The sequence below is a fragment of the Microtus oregoni genome, unplaced genomic scaffold, assembly GCF_018167655.1.
Source record: "Microtus oregoni isolate MIOR12 unplaced genomic scaffold, Mior012 000012F_ref0000307, whole genome shotgun sequence".
Classification (NCBI taxonomy): Eukaryota; Metazoa; Chordata; class Mammalia; order Rodentia; family Cricetidae; genus Microtus; species Microtus oregoni.
Genome location: NW_024543071.1, coordinates 6,046,993 through 6,069,326, shown reverse-complemented (window position 1 = coordinate 6,069,326; position 22,334 = coordinate 6,046,993). Strand labels below are relative to the sequence as shown.

General features: G+C 44.0%; 2 protein-coding genes across 7 annotated transcripts in view; one reads left to right on the top strand and one right to left on the bottom strand.

Moving 5' to 3' along the window:
• Positions 1–1,054: 1,054 nt before the first annotated feature.
• Zdhhc6 (zinc finger DHHC-type palmitoyltransferase 6) lies at positions 1,055–20,020 on the bottom strand. Of its 2 annotated transcripts, XM_041660689.1 has the most exons (11): positions 19,803–20,017; positions 18,362–18,824; positions 17,350–17,441; positions 15,711–15,870; positions 13,560–13,721; positions 11,951–12,004; positions 7,497–7,664; positions 6,876–6,917; positions 5,846–5,991; positions 5,713–5,759; positions 1,055–1,621 (listed from the first exon to the last, which is right to left on the bottom strand). In XM_041660689.1, the coding sequence occupies exons 2-11, from the start codon at positions 18,626–18,628 to the stop codon at positions 1,518–1,520; spliced, it is 1,242 nt and encodes a 413-aa protein (XP_041516623.1). In that variant the 5' UTR covers positions 18,629–18,824; positions 19,803–20,017; the 3' UTR covers positions 1,055–1,517. The 2 variants fall into 2 exon arrangements, with proteins under 2 accessions (XP_041516623.1, XP_041516624.1); XM_041660690.1 differs by lacking the exon at positions 13,560–13,721 and having other exon boundaries at positions 19,803–20,020.
• The window catches only part of Vti1a (vesicle transport through interaction with t-SNAREs 1A), a 332,589-nt gene continuing 330,217 nt past the window's right edge, over positions 19,963–22,334 (top strand). For 2 of the 5 annotated variants that reach the window (XM_041660692.1, XM_041660691.1), the window contains exon 1: positions 20,058–20,539. In XM_041660692.1, the coding sequence (XP_041516626.1) occupies positions 20,446–20,539 (94 nt within the window). In that variant the 5' untranslated portion in view covers positions 20,058–20,445. Of the gene's footprint in view, positions 20,540–22,334 lie in introns of all 5 variants that reach the window. The other 3 variants (XM_041660695.1, XM_041660693.1, XM_041660694.1) reach the window with 3 other exon arrangements.

Here is a 22,334-nt window from a genome sequence, read left to right as displayed (position 1 = left end):
GGGTAACCGCTGGATAAACTGTTAGGCCCAGCTTCTCTAACCCCACTACACAGTTTTGAGTAAGAAAGCTGTAAGGCAGGCCCGTGCTCTAAACATGCTAACGTTTTCCTCTTTACTACCTTTCTTGTATGTGCTCTCTCCCACTCTTTCTCTCTTTTAAAGATAGGGTCTCACTACAGCCCTGACTGGCATGGAACTTTCTATGTAGACCAGGATGGTTTACAACTTCGAGATCCTGCCTGTGCCTCTGGAGTGTTGAGATTAAAGGTGTGTGCTACCAGGCCTGGCTGTTGTACTATAATCTTAACTTGTACTCCTTTCTGGCTTCCAACTAAAATTTAGAATATTCTTGGTTTTTCCACATCTTAAGCTCAGCAAGGCTGAACCAATGTCTGTACTTGAAATTAAGGGCAGGCAGCTTCTAGGGCCCTGGTGGTACAGACTTCTTAGCTCTGACTTCCCTTCCTATGTTCCCCAGATGTGTTCTTGCTATTTCTGTCTAAAATGCAGACACTTCTACAGGCATATGACTTGTCTTGTCCCCTTCTCTGCTTTGTCAACTCAAGACCATGCTGCTTTCAAGATGACTGTATCTCTCACCTGCTGCTCCTGCAATGGAATAAGTCATGCTTCCTTCAGTGCCGATGCCCCAGGCACCTGTTTCTTACTCTTACCTACTATAAGTCTGGTGGCCCTGGAAGCCTCAAGTTCCCCAAATACAAAGAATTAAGGAAAGCTTGATTAGTTTACTTAAGTGCAGAGTAGCAGGCCTTCTCCTGTAATTCTACTTGCTGTTTTGACAAGCCCACTTTTAAGTTTAGATCCTAGTATTTGCACAAACTTCAGGGTTTGATATTAAAGTAGACACAAGCAATGTCCAGTGACTTTCAGTAGATGGAAAGCTGCCAATCTACCAAAACAGGGCTCATATGCTGAACGGAATCCGTTATGTCTCAGAACTTATGAGTCATGATGCCAACTCTGCACACGGTAGCAGGGTAGCGCTTCTATAAAGACAGAAGAAAAAAGAAAACATGTTTTTGAGTGAAAACTATAATTTTTACAGAACACCCATTGACCTTTATTGGATTTGACAAAATCTGCATTATTAAAAGTAACAAAATTTGAGTTCATATTGAAGTTTTAGTCTCTAGATTATGAAAGAAATGTCACCAAGGAAGAAACAGAATAACCACATGCAGATGCTCCTGGCCAAGGGGAACTAGATCTGCAGGTGAAGTTGGGTGCAGCACAAAGAAATCCTACAGAAAGTGCAGTTTGCTCACTTGGCTTGAACGACTTTCCTTTGGTAGGGAGAAGTGGCAAGACGGCAGGAACTCGAAGGCATATGCAGAATGGCTTCTGTTTCAAAATGGTAATAAAAATATTGAAATCACGGCACTAGAGCATCTTTGAGGAAAAGAATACCTTAAGCAGAGTAGACTCGCTGCATAATTCTTGGTAATATGTGTGATTTTTCAAGTAATGAAGATGTATTGATAGCACTTTCACAGTGGCTATCTGTTCTTCTTCTCGCCCTCTGGCGCTGGGTCTGATTCGCCATCACAGGGATACTTCTCCACACAATTTCTAGGGAACCACCCTCTTATCCTCGAAGTACCTGAGGGAGAAAGTTATGCTATGGTGAAACAGCAAGCAGGACTGGGTGACACTCCTGGGAGCAAGTCTACGACTTCAAATGAGACACCCTGCTATCCCTCACCAGTTCTCAGACATGGGTCAGGGAAAGCATCATCTCCAAACACTTCTAACAAGCCAGGATCCCGTCCACCGGGAAAGCAGCCAGTGTGGTGTAGAAAGTACACAACTGACCTGGGGTTAACATATGGGTGATTGTTCTGGCACACCATTACATTGTGTTCCCAGGATATATCCTACAGCTTTTATGCATTCCCTTCTTTTTCATGAGAAATTTTGCTATGCAGTTCAGGCTAGATTTGAACCTATGATCCTCCTGAATATTGGGATTACAGGTATGTGCTCCCAGCATATCAATTTCTATATCAAAATCCCTTAATTCTCATTTATGGTTAATTTATGTTAATCCCAAGCATTTATTTTCTTCAAGAAGATCCTAGGTTTATCTTTACTTTAAAAAGGAAGAATTCTGAAAATCAACCAGATTTCAGCCATAGCTTTATGTAAGGAATGGTCCCTTAAAGGGGATGCGGCCATGCACAGGGTAGCTGAGCCTGACCCCTCAGGCCTTAAAGGGGATGCAGCCATGTATAGGGTAGCTGAGCCTGACCTTTCAGGTCTTAAAGGGGATGTGGCCATGCACAGGGTAGCTGAGCCTGACCCTCAGGTCTAGCCCGACCCTCAGGTCTTAAAGGGGATGTGGCCATGCACAGGGTAGCTGAGCCTGACCCTCTGGTCTAGCCTGACCCTCAGGTCTTAAAGGGGATGTGGCCATGTACAGGGGAGCTGAGCCTGACCCCTCAGGCCTTAAAGGGGATGCAGCCATGTATAGGGTAGCTGAGCCTGACCTTTCAGGTCTTAAAGGGGATGTGGCCATGCACAGGGGAGCTGAGCCTGACCCTCAGGTCTGGCTCACAGTTGACTGTGAGCAGCTGCCTATGCTTCACTTCCCCTTAGACAGCTAAAGGGCAGTTCCTGTCCAAGATGGCTGCCAGGATTTATTTGATTAATTTTAAAAATGAGCATACAAAGTAACATGGCAACTTTATAAATTTTATTTTTAGTGGTTCTTTTTTTCCACCCCCTCCGCCATCTTCCTCTTAATCCCCACTATTGGTCCTCTTCCTAGTAATAACTTTTGTTTCCATGTTACACATATGCGTATCCAATCACCTCTTTCAAAAATCATTTTTGGGGTCTGGAGAGAAGACACAGCAGTTAAGAGTACTGACTTCTCTTCCAGAGGACCTGGGTCAATTCTGAGTACCCACATGGCAGCTCACAACTGTCTGTAACTCCAGTTCTAGAGGACCTGATACCCTTACAGACACACACGCAGACAAAACCCCAATGCATAGAAAATAACAATAAATTATTAAAAATTGCTTTTCTATTTCTAGTTTAAACATAACCCAACTCACCCTCTAAAATCTACATATTCAAATACAAGTTGCAATTACTTGTGTGGCTCTGGATTGTTTCATTAACATAATAAATTTCACTTGCATCTATTTTCTTGGAAATGGCATTTCACGTTTCTTTACTGATGAATAAAACTCAACCCCGTGTATATACTGCATTTTCTCTACCCACCTGTCTGTGAGTAGACTCTAGGTTGGTTCTGTTCCTTAGCTACTCTGAACAATTCAGCAATAACGGTGTGTAAGTGTCTATGTGGTAGGGCCTCAAGTCATTTAAATAAATACCATAGACCAGCACACCTGAGGAATACGGCAGTTCTATTGTTTGTTTTCTTCAGGAAGCTCCCCACTGACTTTCTAGGGGCTGTAGCAAACTACACTCCCAGCAGCAGTGAAAAGGGTTCCTGGCCTCCACACCCCCGCAATGTGCTCATCTACAAGTTTGCCTTTGCCATTCCCTTGCGGCTGTTTTCTTTGCATTATGACATCTTGATTGAGTTCTCTGGCCGTGACTTGGGTTCCACAGACATCTTGTGCTTGGCTGTCCATTTCTAACTTCATTAACTACACTGCCTATAAAATTAGAGTATCTCCTCCTAGCCTGTGATTCATTTTTAAAAAAAAATATTTATTTATTCATTATGTATACAATATTCTGTCTGTGTGTATGCCTGCAGGCCAGAGGAGGGCACCAGACCCCATTACAGATGGTTGTGAGCCACCATGTGGTTGCTGGGAATTGAACTCAGGACCTGTGGAAGAGCAGGCAATGCTTTTAACCTCTGAGCCATCTCTCCAGCTCCCTAGCCTGTGATTCTTAAGTTTAATTTCTTGAATGTATCCCAGAGTTTTTAGAAGTTTTTGCCTTGCTGTTTTCTTTATGTTTGAGTGTGTTACTGTCTCAAGTCAAATGTCCCCAACAGCTGTTCTCCTGTCTGGCCTCTGTTATGCTTCCTTTCCAATGCTTTGGTTTGTTTGTGACTTTTTGCTTGTTGGTTTGGTCTTTTGATTGGATCTTTCATTTCCAGCATTTCTGTTGGTCTCTTTGTCAGTCTCAATCACTTACTGATGTTTTTGGGGCACTTTTAAATTTGTCTGCCAATGACCAAGTATCACTTTGGTACCTTTCGTGGTAGGTTTTGAGCTGATCTCTTCACTCCCTCCTCTGTTAAGTCTCCATGAGGGCAGTGATCCTTTCAGGATCGCCCAGTGTTTCACTTGTCTCTTCAGTCTTGGTTGCTGGTAATGAGAAGTTGCAAGCTTGGACATGTATCCTAGTGGCTGCTGTCTGATGGTTTTATATTTTTATTCGTCTGTGCACTGGTTGGGACTATGGCATCCTGGGGTTTATTTTCCCTTTGCCTCTGTTTTCCTGGTTCGGGCCTTACCTTGCGGCAGTGCTGGTGGAGATACACTGGGAAAGCACACACTGACTTCAACTGGGTCCTTGATGAGGCCCAAGTCAGTAGCGCTGGGGTTCTGAGTGGGGAAAATGGAACTTCCGGTTTTAGAGTAAGAGTCAGTAAGTAGGGAAATGATCAGGGGATGGGGTGGGGGAATAGGAATGAGACAGAAAGTGCTTGCTCTAAAGGTGAGAGAAATAACGGGGACCCCGAGGAGTAGGTGCACAGAAAGGAAGCACCTGAAAAGCCTATTCAGGCAAGACACAGCTGCCAGACACAAAGGAACAACACAGCTCAGGAGCAGAAATAAAACAATAAAACTAAGTAGATGGAAACATGGCGCTCCAGCCTTGGCCAACGGTTGTTCCTAGCTGTCTTTTATAGGGTCTATGCATGTAGGAGCAGGGCTGCTAGTCTCCAAACTTCAAACAACTCAGTTGTGTTTTCTTCCTGATGAGAGTCATTTGCTCACTTCCTGCTTCAAGTCCCAGGTCTGAGACAACTCCCCACACCCCCACCAATTACATCTGTGGATTCTGGATTCCATATGCAAGGCTTTCTATGAGGAGGCTCTGAGCCAAATGTGGAGTTCTTTTTCTCAACATGCCGGCCAGAAGACTTGTGGCTCACAATGCAGGGCAGGGATATGCTTCTCATCCAGTACCTCTGGGTGTCCACGAAGACTCGCAGCTTGCTTCAAGTTCAGACTTCTGTCTCCACAGCCTGCAATATCCTTGTTATCTCTCCACAGACCCTGGTTGCATGTCCACAGCCGGGACCTCCCGCTCATTCTGTGCATAGTACCCATGCCTAAGAAGGGACAGCACCTTCATGGAAGTTGTTGGCTAGGCCCAGGAGAAGCAGCATGGTGCTGCCTTGGCTGCCTCCACAGCTGTTTCTCTTCTGGGAATAGGGTCTAGTGTTTTAATATTGAGTCTTTTCATGGGGTCATGCCCAGGTGCCATCTAATTTGCTACAGTACCCATAGGTGCCTACAGGGGACTTTGTAATTATCTGCCACATAGTCACATAGGAACTTGTATGCCAGCTATTAACGTAAAGACTGGATAGACATAAGTACTACAGAGAGACATCTAAGAAGTATTCTTACATATCTACACAGTTCCCTAATGTGTTTTATGTGTAATTACGCATAAAAGTTATTCTTACAGAATTTGGAGCTATTTCGAATAGTCACATACTTTAAACACATCCTTCCACTTTCATACCTTCTATGAAGGAATCATCGAGAATTTTATCTCCGTACAACCAGTACCTGAAATATTTAAAAGACTAAATTAAATACTTTTGAAGTTTATGTCATGTTTCATATTAAAGAAATGCAACATTCCCATCTCTTACCGCAACCCTCTTGTTGCTAAAATGAGCTCCCCTTTCTGCAGCTGTATCCGAGGCTCTTCTGTGCAGGGGCTTGTGAAAAAGGTTTTAATTCCTCTGTTCAAAGGACAACAGGCACCATTATAATCTTCTATGACTTTATAGCGAACCTGCCATCAGTGGTCAGAAGAATAATCTCAATATTTACAATATCTGAGCTTTTTCAAGCTTAAACAAAAGAAATTGAAGGTCACATTCAAACTATTCAGTGATAAAATGTCTTTCCCACCACTTCCCATTTCCGGGAAGGGATGATGATCCTTGTTCTCAGGCTGTCTGATCCATCATTTCAAGCACACACCTGCTAAAAATATCAACTGCAGAGTGCCACGTCCAGGAGAACTTTCTGCAATGACAGAAGTGTCTGCATGGCTCTACGTGTGGTCTAGAATGGTTGCTAGCTAGAGACTTGCAGCTAGAGAGGGCTCACAGTGTGGCCAGTATAAACAGGAACTTAACTTTAACTGTATTTATTTTTAATTTAGACTTCCTTTGGCCATAGGTGGCATCATCTCTACCTGTCACTGTGCTTGCTAAGCGGTTTCATCAGCTGTACTAAAGGTATTTTTCTAGGTTGGCAATGCACAATGCCTAACTGCTCTGGAAACATCCTGCTAAAATGAAGTATTTTAAAGAAAACAAAAGTCAACAGTCTGTGCCAGTCATGGTGCCACAAGCCTTTGAACCCAGCTCTCAGAGGCACAGGAAGGTGGGTCTCTGAGTTTAAGATCAGTCAGGGATATGCAGTGAGACTGTCTCAAAAACAGTGAACTGTATCAGATTTCAACAAATATAAGGAAATATTTATCACTGCAGCCCATATGGTAAAAGGAGACTCCCATGAGTGACTGTGCTGAACACGCATACACAGTATAAAAATAAACACAATAAAAAGAAATACTATTTAATAAAAGCCAACTGTCTTAAGATAGGTAGAAACACAGTGCCCAACTAGAGAAAATATGAATCAACACCACGGCAAACAAATACTTACACTTCTGACTCTTTTGTCTGCTTTTTGTTTCAGCTGTTCTCTCTGTTTGAAAGACAAGAGGAAAAAGGTTAAGCAGTTTGTCTCGGTGTTGAACAGTCTCTCCCCTCCAGAAGGGTAATCCCAGTTTCTGGCGCTTTATATTCTCCTCTGCATACTGCTCCCTAATTCTGGTGCCAGCTGAGCACCTGAGGAGTATGTGGAGGAGAAGACTCCAGTAAGCAGATTCTGAGAAGATGCTCATTCCAGACAACAAATGCATTCCTGCAAAGCTTCTAGGCTGAGTCTTACTGAGTTCCTAATGGACAAACTAGAAAACTCATTATTGATGATTCTCGACTAAATAATTCTTGCTCCTTTCCCTCTTTAATCAGCAACTACTAAGTAGAACTATGTTAGACATGGCCAGGGAAACACGGTCTCTCTTCTAGAATCACATTAAAGATACAGGGAAAAGAATAAAAGATTATTCCTGAGATACATACAAGACTGTGGCATGCATGTGGCTAGTGTCCGAGAAGCATGGGCTCAATTGCTCAGACAGATGGGGCAGCTGAGCAAGCTGGGGCCGTTAACAAAGAAATCGCCAGGCAAGAGGAAGGCCTTTTGAACAAAATTACTTACTGTTAGGCTATACTGGTCACAGCCTTCTCTTACTGGCCACTCCAGTCCATCTCCTTCAGGGACTCCTGACCACGTAAATACCTGTTTAAAGTTCGTCCATTTACTTCCCATATCATAAGGAAAAACAAAGACTTCATCCAGTTGGTAATACTGAATTCGATCTTTAGCCTGTGGAGAACAAAGGTGTAAAATGACAGCTGCTTCTGCCTGAAGTGGTTACTAATATGTTATTGAGAATACTCACGTGTGAAATTTGTATTATTGATAAAAATACTTTCTTATTGCTGGAATATTAGCAGTGGTGACAGAGAATATAGTTTCATCACAGTATAGAGGGGGGTTTGACTAAAAACTTGTTTGTGATACCCAATAAAGCATGTGACTGGGTGTGTCTTAGGAACAAGCATTCAAAAGATTTATAAATAAAAGAATTAGCTAACTGCATGTATCCTAAGCAGAACACCCTCAATGCCTCTAGTTGCTTAGCAACACAAGAGAGTAAAGGTTAACAGATGCAGGAGAAAGTGTGGGTTATGGTTAGCCATGGCCAGGAAGGGCCAATAGGGAGGCACTATTTTACAAAAAAACATTTTGCAATGCTGGTGAAGGAGATTTTGTGTTTTTGTATCATGAAATACACATATACTTTATCTTCAATTACACATGCATATTCTGATAGCACAGCTCATATTCTAGGCATTTAAATGGTTAGCTTTCTCTAGAAATATACTAGCTTTAAATCTGTTCAAGTCTACTGCCACCTAGTGGTACAAACATGCAGTATTTAACTCTAAAGCAAGTGTAGCTCCTCTGCAAACACTCAACATTAGTATCTGGTAATCATATACATTTTTGATAAGTTTTATTTCCTTATTTGAAGCTCTGTCTGTTAAGGGACAGTATTTTATGTAAAAGTTTCTTGTAGTTATTTATAATGTAATATGGGTGTTAGCTATTTATTGAAACAGTTGGAACTATGATACAAATTTACTGAATTTTATATCTCAACCTTTACCTAAACAACAGAGGGTTAATCCCCCCTTTTTTATAAACAGAAGCTTCAGGTGTCTGCAGTCCTGCTAAGTGATAAGTCATTTGAAAATGACAGAGACTCTTTAACATGGACTGAATTTCAAAACCAAAAATATAGATTACTTAAAAAAGAGAAAGGAAAGGAAAGGATGCCATACACGAAAAGGGAACACAGACACATGGTGTGCTTAGAGGAGAGGAAGGAAAGTGGACTTGACCAAGCTTAGAGAGTAAAGGAAGGATTCTGGAAGAAATGATACCTAAACTATATCTTGAGGGGCAGAAAATCAGGCAAAAAAAAAAAAAGAGGTAAAGAGTATTTTAGGCAGAGAAAAAGAATATGGATAAGATAGAGAAGTATAAGATACACAGCTATGAGAAGGAGATGAGGCAGTGGGCAGGAGAGGAGACTGGACAAGTGAATAGGGGCAGCGCAGACAGTCTCATGAGGCAAATAAGCATGGGGCTGAACTCAGGTCCACAGTGGTCCAAAGCCTTTCTCAGGGTTCAGGAAGGACAAACTTCTCATAACAGACTATCTACCTTTTCACTCTCCTTACATTTGCAGTGGTAGGTAAAACTGCCAGCATCTTAGGAGAAAACTGGCACAACCCTGTGACAGTTATCACATTGCTTGCAAACATACTCAGCCTTTCTTCAGAGTCTATAATTCTGGATCCAACCAATCACGGATGGGGAGACTGTACCTGAGACAGACACGAGGGTGTGCACCTACGACCCCTGAGACAGACACGAGGGTGTGCACCTATGACTCCTGAGACAGACACGAGGGTGTGCACCTACGACCCTAGACAGACACGAGAGTGTGCACCTACGACTCCTGAGACAGACACGAGGGTGTGCACCTACGACCCTAGACAGACACGAGGGTGTGCACCTATGACCCCTGAGACAGACACGAGGGTGTGCACCTACGACCTCTGAGACAGACACGAGGGTGTGCACCTATGACCCTAGACAGTCACGAGGGTGTGCACCTACGACCCCTGAGACAGACACGAGGGTGTGCACCTATGACCCCTGAGACAGTCACGAGGGTGTGCACCTATGACCCTAGACAGACACGAGGGTGTGCACCTACGAACCCTGAGACAGTCACGAGGGTGTGCACCTATGACTCCTGAGACAGACACGAGGGTGTGCACCTACGACCCCTGAGACAGTCACGAGGGTGTGCACCTACGACCCTAGACAGACACGAGGGTGTGCACCTACGACCCTAGACAGTCACGAGGGTGTTGTGCACCTACGACTCCTGAGACAGACACGAGGGTGTGCACCTACGACCCCTGAGACAGTCACGAGGGTGTGCACCTACGACCCTAGACAGACACGAGGGTGTGCACCTACGACCCTAGACAGTCACGAGGGTGTTGTGCACCTACGACTCCTGAGACAGACACGAGGGTGTGCACCTACGACCCCTGAGACAGTCACGAGGGTGTGCACCTATGACCCCTGAGACAGACACGAGGGTGTGCACCTATGACCCCTGAGACAGACACGAGGGTGTGCACCTATGACTCCTGAGACAGACACGAGGGTGTGCACCTACGACCCGAGACAGACACGAGGGTGTGCACCTATGACCCTAGACAGACACGAGGGTGTGCACCTACGACCCCTGAGACAGACACGAGGGTGTGCACCTATGACCCCTGAGACAGACACGAGGGTGTGCACCTACGACCCTAGACAGACACGAGGGTGTGCACCTACGACCCCTGAGACAGACACGAGGGTGTGCACCTATGACCCTAGACAGACACGAGGGTGTGCACCTACGACCCTAGACAGACATGAGGGTGTGCACCTATGACCCTAGACAGACACGAGGGTGTGCACCTATGACTCCTGAACTCTGGAGGTTGAAGCAGGTCTGAACTGTAGAGGGACCATATCTCAAAAACACACAAAAAAGTTTAAAATAAAAATTGCATATCCACAGAACATGTACATATCTTTTTCTTGTCTCTATTCCCGAAAGCCTAACAACTATTTAGACAGTGCATTAGGCAGGATTTTTAGAGGAGCAGAACTTGCTTGGTGAAAATGTTTTCAAAGGCAAAATCGAACTCGCACCATGGCAGGTACACAGCTGTAGGCATCTGCAGACAGATGGAGGAAACCCAGGCTTCCAGGAGAAAATGAGAATTTTCGGAAAACTTGTATTCTCTATTATGATTCTGACAGCTTACCCATATTTAAACATACTTCAATTTTAATATAAAATATTTATGTTACTTATAAATAATTAAATACGAATGCTATGAATTTTAATATCAAAGAGTACAAAAAGTTCCTGACAAGAAATGTTCCTTGTCAGACCGCTTGCTAAGCCAGCGTGAGACTGAGTTCCATCACAGCACTGGGATGTGTGAGAGGCAATCACTTGCCAAGTTTTAATGTAAAGTCAAAGGATATCTATGATAGTCTATGATAGTCTAAAGTGCCCATCAAAACACTCCAATCTTTTCTACAGACTCAACTGTATGCAGCTGGACTTTCTTCATAAACATCAAAGAAAGTACTATCTCAACAGACTGAATGCAGAAGTGGGTGTCAGGTCCCAACTGTCTTCGGTTAAGTCAGATATTAAAGAGATTTGTAAATCTTTAAAACAAGGCCACTTCTTCCATTTTTGGTTGACAAATATAATTACTTTTTTAGAAAATGTTAAATTATCAGAATGGATTGTCTTTTTTTCTTTTTTGGTTTTTTGAGACAGGGTTTCTCTGTGGTTTTGGATCCTGTCCTGGAACTAGCTCTGTAGACCAGGCTGGTCTTGAACTCACAGAGATCCGCCTGCCTCTGCCTCCCAAGTACTGGGATTAAAGGCGTGCGCCACCACTGCCCGGCGTCAGAATGGATTGTCTAAAGAATTTTTTATGATTTTTTTTTCACTTAGAAAATGAAAATTTTGGCAATTGTCAGTGGCACTTGGCACTGGGGGTGACTATGAACTGGCTTTGAGCCCACAGGACTGGGAACTGCCGCTGTAAGATGCACACTGAGATGGCAGGGACGGGACAAGGAATGTATGCGGCTGCTCACTACTCCACTGTTTTGCCCATCCAACTACTACCCACACCTGGCCTGGCTTAGCTTCTGAGAACAGATGAACTCAGGAGAGTTCTGACAAGCCGAACATTACCGGCCCGAGTTAATGTCTCATGTTTTTGGTGCTTTTCCAAATGGGCTGTCTCTCTTTCTGCCCGAGAGAGAACGGCAGCTCAGGAGTGTGAAGGAAGCATTTCTGTGGGAGTTCACTGGAGTGGAAAGAAGGCTAAACGCTCTCCTTGTCTACCTTTCGTGTGGCAGGCCAATGACCACCTTCACTCAGCCCAGCACTCACTTAGTAATCAGTAGTTTAGAACGAAGAAACAATTATTGAAGTTTACCTTCTCTTCAATCCATGATTCAATAGAAGTTTTGTTTCTGAGAATAATTTTTATCTGGAAAGGAAATGACAGTGAAATTTAACAATGTGACTTTGGTTTACTTTGGATCCTTACCATTCTAGTAAATTCCAAGAGAGCTTCATTGTTCTGCCCCAGAGATAAAGACAACACAGATGGCAGAGGTTAAGTAGCAGCCAGCACGGAGCCTGTCCACCTCTAATTATGGCACTGCAGCATCTCTATGCCAGCTCAGCAAGCCCACCCAAAGCAAAGCTAAGCCAATACTTTGATTAGAATTCATGCCTCAAGTATCAAAATTTTCAGGGTATTAAAAAAAAGTAATATAAATAGTTGAAACAGTACTTAAATGTAATTGCTATTAAAATTTATTACCATTATGTATGTGTATGCATAGTTTATGAGTGTGTATACAGTGCACATATGTATATGTGTATATACTTGTGTATATGTGTGTGTATGTGTGTGTGTGTGTGTGTGAGTGCGTGTATGTAGGGGGTATGAACCTGTGTGGTAGCCTCTGCTTTATTTCCCAAACCTGGAGTTCAACATTTTTTAGCTAGGCTGGTAGCTACCAAAGCCCAGTAAGCCTCCTGTGCCTGCCCACTTGACACTGGTGTTGGAGTTACAGGCACACACAGCTCTCTTTTCCATGGGTGGTAGGACCCAACTTTAAATTTATGATTAATCTGTTCACAACACAGCAGTGTCCCATTTCAGTCACCTACACATCTCCATTACACTATGGTGTGAATAAGAAGTGTCCTCCAGAGGCTCATCTGCAGTGCTTGGTCCCTAGGTGCAGCACTAATTTAGGAGGCTCTGGAAACTGGCTGTGGCCTTGCTGGAGGATGTGGGCACTGGAGGTGTATCCTTGGGTGGTTGAATCTTTACTGGGTCCCTCCCCAAAAGCCACTGCACTTCCTGTCCACCATGCTGTGAACAGCTCTCTCTTCTACCTGCTCCTTGCTACGATGCTCCGCCTCACTGTGGAGCCAAGGACAGAAGCCTGAATTTCTGAAGCAGTGAGCCCAAATAAGCCCCCTTTCCTTAGTAGTGTCAAGTCTCTGTCCCCGTGACACAAAAGTAACTAATAGCTTACGCCTGCCCTACCTAATTTCTTTACTGTGACTAAATCCATGCAAAGAATGGTCCATGTAAGGTTACACCAAGATATTAATTTGCTTTTATTATGATTCTTAGTTTATAAGCATTATAGAAAAAAAAAGACCAATCTCTGTGCACTCCTTCAGAAACCTCCTCCTTTTCATTAATAATTACGTTACTGAACACGAGTGGGTGACCATGGGTGAATCTCCTAACCTATTGACAATCACTCGTTTCTTGTATGGAAGTGAAGACCATGAGCAATTGTAGGGTGAGAGCAGCTTTCTCAGTTATAAAGACGTGTACTTTCACATCACAAGAAATGGTGGCTAGCTATTCTGGCAAAATTAAAATTAACTACTGGACACAGGTGATTAGTTGTTTATAAATAAGTAATTTCTCTCACATACTGAAACTTTCTCTTTTTTTATAGCAATCAGCCAATGACATGCAACTTTCAGACAGAGGCAACCAAGAACTTTACCTGTATGAAAAACAGCATCCCAACAGCTATGGTTGTCCCCAATGCTAATCCCAAGGCAAACAAGGTGGCAGCAAATGCAGCCAACCCAAAGGGAACAATTGGAAGAGGGTCTCTCCGGGCCGCACTCATGTCAATCTTGACTGTGTTCCACCCAAAGGAGAGCTGCAAGCAATCACAGTGCACACGGGAAATGCTGTTGAGGCAAGCGCTGCTGAAAAAGTGACGGGCAACAACACGACCAGAGCTAGGGAGACGGCTGCCTAGGTATGAAGGCTGAGTTCAGATCCCCAGCATCCACAGAAATGCTCCACGGCCATGGTGGCCCTCCTATATGACCAATGTCTGCAAGGCCAACACAGGGCATCCCCAGGGAAAGTTGGTTAGCTACGCTCATCTTACCTCAACCTCTAGGTTCAGCTGAGAGAACCTACCTCAATGTACACAACGGACAGTCATCAAGACAGATACTTGGCATTAGCCTTGGATGTCCTTGTACATGTGGGCCCCTAGGCCCCACACTTGTGAACATGCATACACACAGGTACACTACCCGTGAGAAAAAAGTAACATCAACAGTAAAACCCCAGCATGACCTAAAAGATAACCACAATGATATGTTGCCAAGGCAACTGCAGCAAACAGAAGTTTCTGATGAATACTTGGCTCCTACTGACATGTACAGTATCTTCTTTTTTAATTTTTCTTTTTAAGTGCAAGGAATCAAACCCAGGGCCACAGTCATGTTGGGCAAGAGGTTTATACATCCACAGCTCCATCATCAGTAATTCTTCAATATTAATTACTGCTGTTTTCTCAGAAGAAGGAGACTGACTTTACAAAATGAGTAATTATAAACAAGGCAACACCAAGCCTCCACTATCTTCTTCCTATTCTAAAATGACAGTATTCTTCGACAGCAGCAGACACAGCACATTCCACAGCCAGCAGTCAAGAGCTAGTAGGATGTTGATAAACAGAGCCTGCAGATGGGTAGTGTGGGGCCTGTATGAAGTTCTAAATCAGTGGCTCTCAACCTGTGTTGTTGTAGGGAGGCCACTTGTTTGCTTAGCCCCAAAATAACCGCACAGAAACTATATAATTTAAATCACTGTTTGGCCCATTAGCTCTAGCTTCTTATTGGCTAACTCTTACATCTTAATTTAACCCATTTCTATTAATCTGTGTATCGCCATGTGGCTGTGGTTTACCAGGTAAAGTTCCAGCATCTGTCTCTGGCGGGGCTACATAGCTTCTCCTGACTCCGCCCTCTTTCTTCCAGCATTCCGTTTAGTACCCCCCCAACTCTATTCTATCCTATCACAGGCTCAAGCAGTTTCTCTATCAACCAATGACATTCACAGCCTACAGAGGAGAATCCCACATTACTGTGTGTCTCAAACCCCTTTGGGGATTTCCTATCAGATATCAGATATATCAGGTATTTACATTACAATACACAATAATAGCAAAACTACAGTTCTGAAGTAGTAACAAAACAATTTCATGGCTGGGTCCCACACAGAAGTTAGGAGGTAACATCTAAACTCTGGAGAGTTCATATGGAAATTCCGATTCCTTAATAGTGAAACATTAGCCCACAGACGGGCTATAGTCACACATGGATTGTCCTGACTGTGAATGACATGTGCTCCCCAGCTTGTTGTATACCTATTAGGCCTGTGTCCCTCTTTTGATCCCAAGTCAATTTATGGATTTTTTTTTTAAATGTGTACAACCTCTGAACTTTCTCTCATGGCTGAATGTCCAAAAGTCAATTCAAACTATTTCTGGTTTAATGTGTTTATTTTAGGAGCGCACTTGCACCATGGACCAAATGAACAAAGGAATGACAATCTGTTACAAAAACTGAAGGGAACAGAAAGAAAGTACCATAACCACCAAGTTAGAAATGTAATAAACCATGAATAAGGGAAAATAATAATTATAAAAGGTGAGTTTCCAGAATAAAACAATCTTTCCTCATTTCCAAGACAAAGTGCTTTCTAAAAGGAGGAACTGATAGAGCTAATCAAGCAAGCTGTTGTATTAGTTAAATCACAAAAAGTGTATTTCTAAAAGGGACTCCTCTAATACCCTTGGAGACATCACTGAGTCTGACAGGAATGGTAGTGTATCACGGTGTCCACTCACCCGATTATAAAGCTGTGTATACATAGTCATCACAAAAATAAAAGCAGCATGGATGCAGCCCAGAGGCGCCAGCAGGAGGAACAGTGTGAACGAAGCGTGGTTCTGGTGACCACAGCAGTTGTTGATCCAGGGACAGTGGTGGTCCATCTTCATTATACATCTACGAAGAACACGTTTATGAAGCATAGAGCAAACTCCTGTCTCCTTTAGCTCTGGTTTTCAAAAGACCAAGCACATAGGAATGCAGTATGCACAGGAGTCACGGGGGTTAGTTCTGATAAAACAGATACATCTTTACGGCTTTTTGAAGCTACATGGTGACTTCTTTAAAATTTTAAACAGCAGTCAGACATCACAATAGTTTCTCAAGTAATGTGTCTGAGACAGGCAGATCTCCGAGGTCGAGGCCAGCCTGGTCTATAAAGTGAGTTTCAGGACAGCTAGGGCTACTAAGAGAAACCCTGTCTTGAAAAACCAACAACAAAATAATTTCTTACACAAGCTGGGAAGCTCTGCAAGAATCTCATTATAAAGGAGGAAGCTCGGCTGTCAGTCTCTTTAAGTTCATAAATTTCATAACTGACATACAGTTCCCACGTGACTCGGGAGAATGATTATAAAGCTCTCCTAACACAGATGCAACTTTCTTCCTTTCTCACAATGTGTTAGACATGGAGCTTCTGACCGAAAACAACCTTAGCACACACGAGTCAGTGCTTGTGCTCGGTTTCTTTGCTAAAGGTGGACATCCTAGCAAACCAGATTTTATGTCTATCTCAGTATTTCCTAAATTTCATATTAATGAACAGGTTCTGCTGATAGCCAGGTCCTGGCATATTTTGCAATTTTTATTAGTGATTCAGTTTTATTCTCATTAATTTTTTGATAATATGTATGAATGAATCTGAGAAAACCAGTTTAATTCCCACTTAAAAAATTCTGAAGCTATTCAACATGCATTTGTTGACTTCTGTGAAGTTGTGTTACACCTGATTAGTCTAATTAAAAAGCTGAATGGCCAATAGCTAGGCAGGAGAAAAGATAGGCGGGGCTGGCAGGCATAGAGAATAAATAGAAGGAGAAAAAGAGAGAAAAAAAGATTTAGGATGGAGAAAGAGGAGAGGAGGACTCCAGGGACCCCAGCTAGCTACACAGTGAGCCACAGAGTAAGAAGTAAAGAAAGGTATACAGAAACAGAGAAAGTTAAAAGCCCAAAGGCAAAAGATAGATGGGATAATTTAAGAAAAGCTGGTTAGAAACAAGCCAAGCTCAGGGTGGGTATTCATAAGTAAGAATACATCCCTATGTGTAATTATTTGGGAGCTGGGAGGCAGGCCCCCAGAAGAGCAAAGAGAAAAAAAATACCAACTACTAGGAAGAGCAGGTCAGTAGGCTGTGTCCTTCAGTTTCTGGTTCAAGCTCCTGCTTTGGCTTTCTTTACTGATGGACTGTATTCTGCATGCCAAATAAACCCTTTCCTTCCCCCAAATGCTCTGTGGTCAGTGCTTTACCACAGCAGTAGAAAAGTAAACCAGGACACTTGTAGAGAACAAAAGGTTTCCATTGTCATGACGGAAGATATAACAAAAAGCGTAGCGACCAAGAGGATCAGCTCCCGGTAAACAGAGAAGCCACACACCTGTTACACTTCCTGCAATGGTGTGAGCGTGGTGCTTTGTATGCTTGGCAGACTTTACAGTACTGGAGATACATGCTATCCTGAGGATTTTCCTTGATAGAAAAGAAAGGCATGTTAGTTGCTTGATCCTAAACAGTAACAAGTCAGGATTTATAAATGTCCCGACAATGGCATAAATTTCTATTATGGGTGATGGGGGAGGGAGGTCATTAACTCGCATTTCTAATGCCTTTACTTATGCTAAAATATTATGACTAAAAAATGACTCAGAGGTCATTTTTATTTCCTTTTCTCCACTTTCACCCCAAATCTAGTGTCATGGTTCTACTCACCCAAATCTGAGCCTGAGTTTTAGATAACTTGACTAGTATTTCAGAGTAAAGTTATGAGTTGACACTTTCTCAAATCTCCCTTGTCATCTCTAACTGGTTGTTTCTCTCACCCAAATCTGTGTATTACAACATAACATTCCTATCCAGCTCTGCCAGAGCTTTGCCTGAAACTTCTACACACCCCTGTGGCCCAGGAAGCTCCCATGCACACTCTCTCACCTGCTTGCCTTGGTTTGCCTTGGTTTGCCATGGTTTGCACTACTCTGCTTTCCCCCCCTTCAGTCACACAAGGCTGCCCACTTTTTGGATAACTGTTTCCACCTGTTCTCAGATTGAGGCGTCCTCTTCCCTTCTCCGGAAATTTGCTATTTAGACCAGGCGTGTCAGCTCATAGGATGACATGCCTCTGCCTCCCTGGTGTGGAGATTAAAGGCATGAACTACCACACACAGCCTCTTATTTTGAATTGTTATTTAAACAAAGAACAAGTAGCAATTGCTTTGGAATAGCTAATGTAAATCACTATTTCAAATAGACATCAATTCTAATCAGAAGTGACAGTCAGTGACTGGAGTAGCACACCAGGGTCTCCTAGGACAACAGCTGATAAGGCAAAAACAAAATGTGATTATCATGGCCAACTATGTGACGTTCACTATCAAAGCAGATCATTTTCTTACCGGTTTCCACCCCCGAGGGACAAAGCCAGGACCAGCAAACATGGCATTGAAGTAGTTGTAAATAATCATGACAGTCCAGTTTATCAACATGATAAAATTCACACTTCCTCCGGTTGTATGTAAAGGCCAATACCACAGGACAGAGTCGATCATGGCCATTGCAGAACATATTGCTATCACACCAAGGGCAATAATGGGGCCCCAGTGACACAGTCTCTTTAATTCTTGAAGATTTTCAAACCTGATTACTGAGCAGAAGGTGCCCATTTTGGGTGCCTTCTTTCTTTCGAAGAATTAGAGATTCTCTTTTTCTGTGCACACATTTCTGTGTGCATCAAGTCCACGTGTTCCTGAACTGTCATGCCTCTGGCTGACAGAGTGTTAACCTGGAGTACGCCATTTTCACTGCTGACATCCAGACTCCTTTACATCAAGAAGGATCTAGATAGGTGTGAAACTCAACCTAAAGAAATCAAAACGGGAAAATTCCGTTTAAAAATTCCATATGCCGTTTATTTAACTCCAAGAAGTACTGCAACAGCACCCCAAAAGCACACTAGTGTGAGGTTGACATCTTATCGAGGCCAAAAAGAATTACCTTTGGACCGATCCAAAATACAGCCCAATCTTGAACTGCATGTAAACTGGACACATTAAACAGTTTTACTCCTGTGTGCAAACTGTCAGGAAGGATTAACTATCCCATGCTAAGTGGATAGTTAGAGTACAAAGCCTTAGAGAGCTAAGAAGCAGGGTCTTACCCAATTCTTCCTACAACAGGAACTGGCTTAGAGAGGCTGAGTGATTAGCTCAAGGTCACGAGAAACCAAAACAGAAACCAAGGCACCAAGTTTCTTTTAGGCCGTTCTAAATTGCCTCAGAGTTGTGAATTAAGTTTAATATGCTCTACGCATATAGTACTTTGTGTATTAATAACCCGCAGTTGTTCCTGCAAGCGCCAATATTAACAATCGATCAGGGTTAAAGGTACAGACAAGGGTGAAAGCAAAGAAAGCGACGCGCGCGCGAGTGGTTTGTGTGCGTGCCCGCGCGCGGAAAATCACAACTAAAGCAGTGCAAGAGAGAGGGCACGAAAATGTGTATTTAAGGAAAAATGAATTCCCTCCGGGGACGAGGGGGGGAAAGGGAAGAACGCACGCACGAGGAACAGCTGGAGAAGTGAGTTCTGAATGGAGTGGAATGAGTCGGGAAACGACCTACGATAAATGGGTATGACGTCTGCCTAAGGGATTCCCACGGAGCTGCTGCGCCTGCGGGTGCCTCAGTTTCCCGCCCGTGGGGGACCCTCTGGGATCTTCACTCGTGATACAAATCGTCCTACTAAGTGAAGTTGGGCTCAACATTTTGGAGATCCTGAACCGATTAGGTCTGGGCGAAGACCGCCCCACACGCGGGTTGCAACCCCCGCAGTGACTCCCACCTCAGTCTGGTCTCCGGCACCCGCTCCACGACCATTGCATTTCCGGGACGGCCTGGGTTCACCCGGAACAGATTTTTTCCTTCTCAAAGCTCCGTCACGAGCTCTTCACTCCTGCGCAAGCCGAACGCGAACCCTGAAGTTGAGGAGTGCGCGACCAGCTCCCAGCCGCCGAGTCTTAGGTTTACGGGGCCGCCGCCAGGCTCCCGCCACGGCCTTTGGCGCAAGCTCCGCCACAGCCACTTCCGGCAGGTCCGCTGCGTCAGTCTTCCCTCTGAAAGCAGGCGCCTGCATCTGTTTACAGCTCGGGGGAACCCCAGCCGTTTCCCTGAACGTGCAGTGTGGGGAAGTGTTTTCGGTGATCCCCGAGAGCATGGAGGTTTTCGTAGTTCTTTAGGGGACAGTGAAAGTGACGTTTTTCCTTAGTTTCACTCTCGACGACTGAGTGGAAAAGAAAAGACGCATCCCCCTCAGTTTCCGGGGGACAAGGATTGCGAAGAACAACCAGGAAGCGACTGGGCTGGGAGGCGTCCCCGTCCCCGCTGTGCTGTGGAGGCTTCTCAGGGTCTCTGCGCTGAGGCCCGGCCCCCTTCGTGAGTTCTCTCGGAGCTAGACCCCGGCTCCGGCCGGCCATTTCCGAGCTGCCATGTCTTCCGACTTCGAAGGCTACGAACAGGACTTTGCAGTGCTCACTGCTGAGATCACCAGCAAGATTTCCAGGGTCCCTCGGCTCCCTCCCGGTGAGTACCCTGCCCGGCCGGGCGGGGGCGGATTGGAGAGCCGGGAGCGGCGAAGCGCCGCCTGGGCAAGCTGGTCTTCTTAGCGGGGGCGCTGTGGGCGGTGCTGGCGTCCTCGGGAGGGGGGTGTCTCTACTCCTAACGTGCTTCCAATGCAGAGAGCCCCCCTCCCGCGCATGGGAACCATGGGGGGTGGTGTTGGATTCCTACCCAATGGCTCTGAAAGTTTGGAAATACTGCTCTGCATCTTGATTACCCCCCCCCCCCGGTAAATTATAAAGTAAGAGTATTAAAAGAAAATGTATGAAAGTGTCAAGATTGTGGGTCTCCAAATGCAGCATTGTTGTTTATTAAATAGTGCTGTTATCCTTATTTGCGGCATGTTAGAGTGACGAGCTAGAATGCCTGGATTCTAGCCCAACTCTTGACACTTAGAAGTTGTCTCCTAGGCAAGTGTTCATACTCTTTCAAAACTTCCTTCTTGGTTAGAGAGACTCGTACCTCGTTCAAGATTAAGTGGCACACATCTGTGAAGCCCTTTGGGTAGCTTGTTAGGATTCATAGTTTTCAGACCTCTGCCCCAGTTGTGGGTTTTTCCTCCTTCTTGGGTTTTATAACTCAGTTTTTTTTGTAAAACTTGGTACAGGGTAATTTTGTTCCTGTCTAAAATCCCGCATCCCCCAGCTATCACGCTCTCTGCTAGGTTGTCAGCAGTGTGAAGGTGGGAGTCATGTCTAATCTCCTTGGCATTTCTTTTCCAAAGGCTCCAAAGAATGCTTTTGTGGACAAGCAGGTGATTATAATATGGCATCTTGTGACTTGTAAGATAGTGTTTTAGGGTCGATTTTTCTTTAAGTAGAGATTTAGCTTAAGTAGTTAGGAACAAAGTGTGAGTTTTCTTATTAATTTTTGGCTCAGTTTCATTAGGGAAATCAAACGATTGTTGGGCCTCTGAACTTGTCTCTACTTCAGACCTGGAGCACACTGTCTAGAAAAGATGATTCCTCCAGAATTGTGGGTAATATCGCTTTCTTACCCAGACAATCCAAGATGCCAACAGTAACTTCTCTTGGATCTAACTTGTTCCTCATCCCCATTCCAGAATTTCCCCCAATCTTTGTTTTATAAATAATTTTCTTCCTTTATTTCTTTGTCCCCCCTCTCACCTGTTTTCTGTTACTAGGGATATTTGCTTGAAGCCAGGACCTCTGACCTTACATCCCTCTCCATCCCGAAGTCCCATTTAGTTCTGAAGGAGGTGGATGATGTCTTAAAGAGGTTAGAGTCCAAGGGAGGGAGCAAGAGGAGAAAACCAAGGTAGCATGTACCACGGAGCTGTGTTGCCTCAGAGTTTTTGGTGGACAAAGTGGATGATGGCCTCCTGCCTTCATGATACTTCGCCTCGCCTCTTCTCTTCAGTCCCACTTTTCTCCGTTGCCCAAGATCATCTTGATTTTGTTGTCACTGTTGTCTGAGACTTCTGCCTTTGACTTGAGCCCCAGAACCTCAGAGTACCAGGATTTGTAGCTGCAGTTGGAGTTTGCTCGTGTTGAATTTTAATGTGTCTTTTGTTTGTTTTTAGCAATAGAAATATTTCTTGGGCAAATACTTTAGTATTGAGAGACTGTTTTGCAAAGTAATGTCATCCAGGGTACAGAATTGTGTTGACCTTTTCTGAGAAACTAGATTTTGTTACAACTGAGTTTTCTTGCCTTTGTGTTTAAAATTCTTAACACATAGAAGGAAACAGTTGAGTTAAATGTCTTAAAAAATAAAGATATTGACATGCCTCTTCTTA

Excerpts from the sequence above, each read along its gene's own strand:
- Zdhhc6 (XM_041660689.1), bottom strand. The coding sequence starts at position 18,628 with ATGGGCACCTTCTGCTCAGTAATCAGGTTTGAAAATCTTCAAGAATTA. Across the intron at positions 12,005-13,559 it reads GGATGCTGTTTTTCATACAG|ATAAAAATTATTCTCAGAAA; the intron begins GTAAAGTTCTTG and ends TTTCCTTTCCAG. Across the intron at positions 5,992-6,875 it reads CAGACAAAAGAGTCAGAAGT|GTTCGCTATAAAGTCATAGA; the intron begins GTAAGTATTTGT and ends CACTGATGGCAG.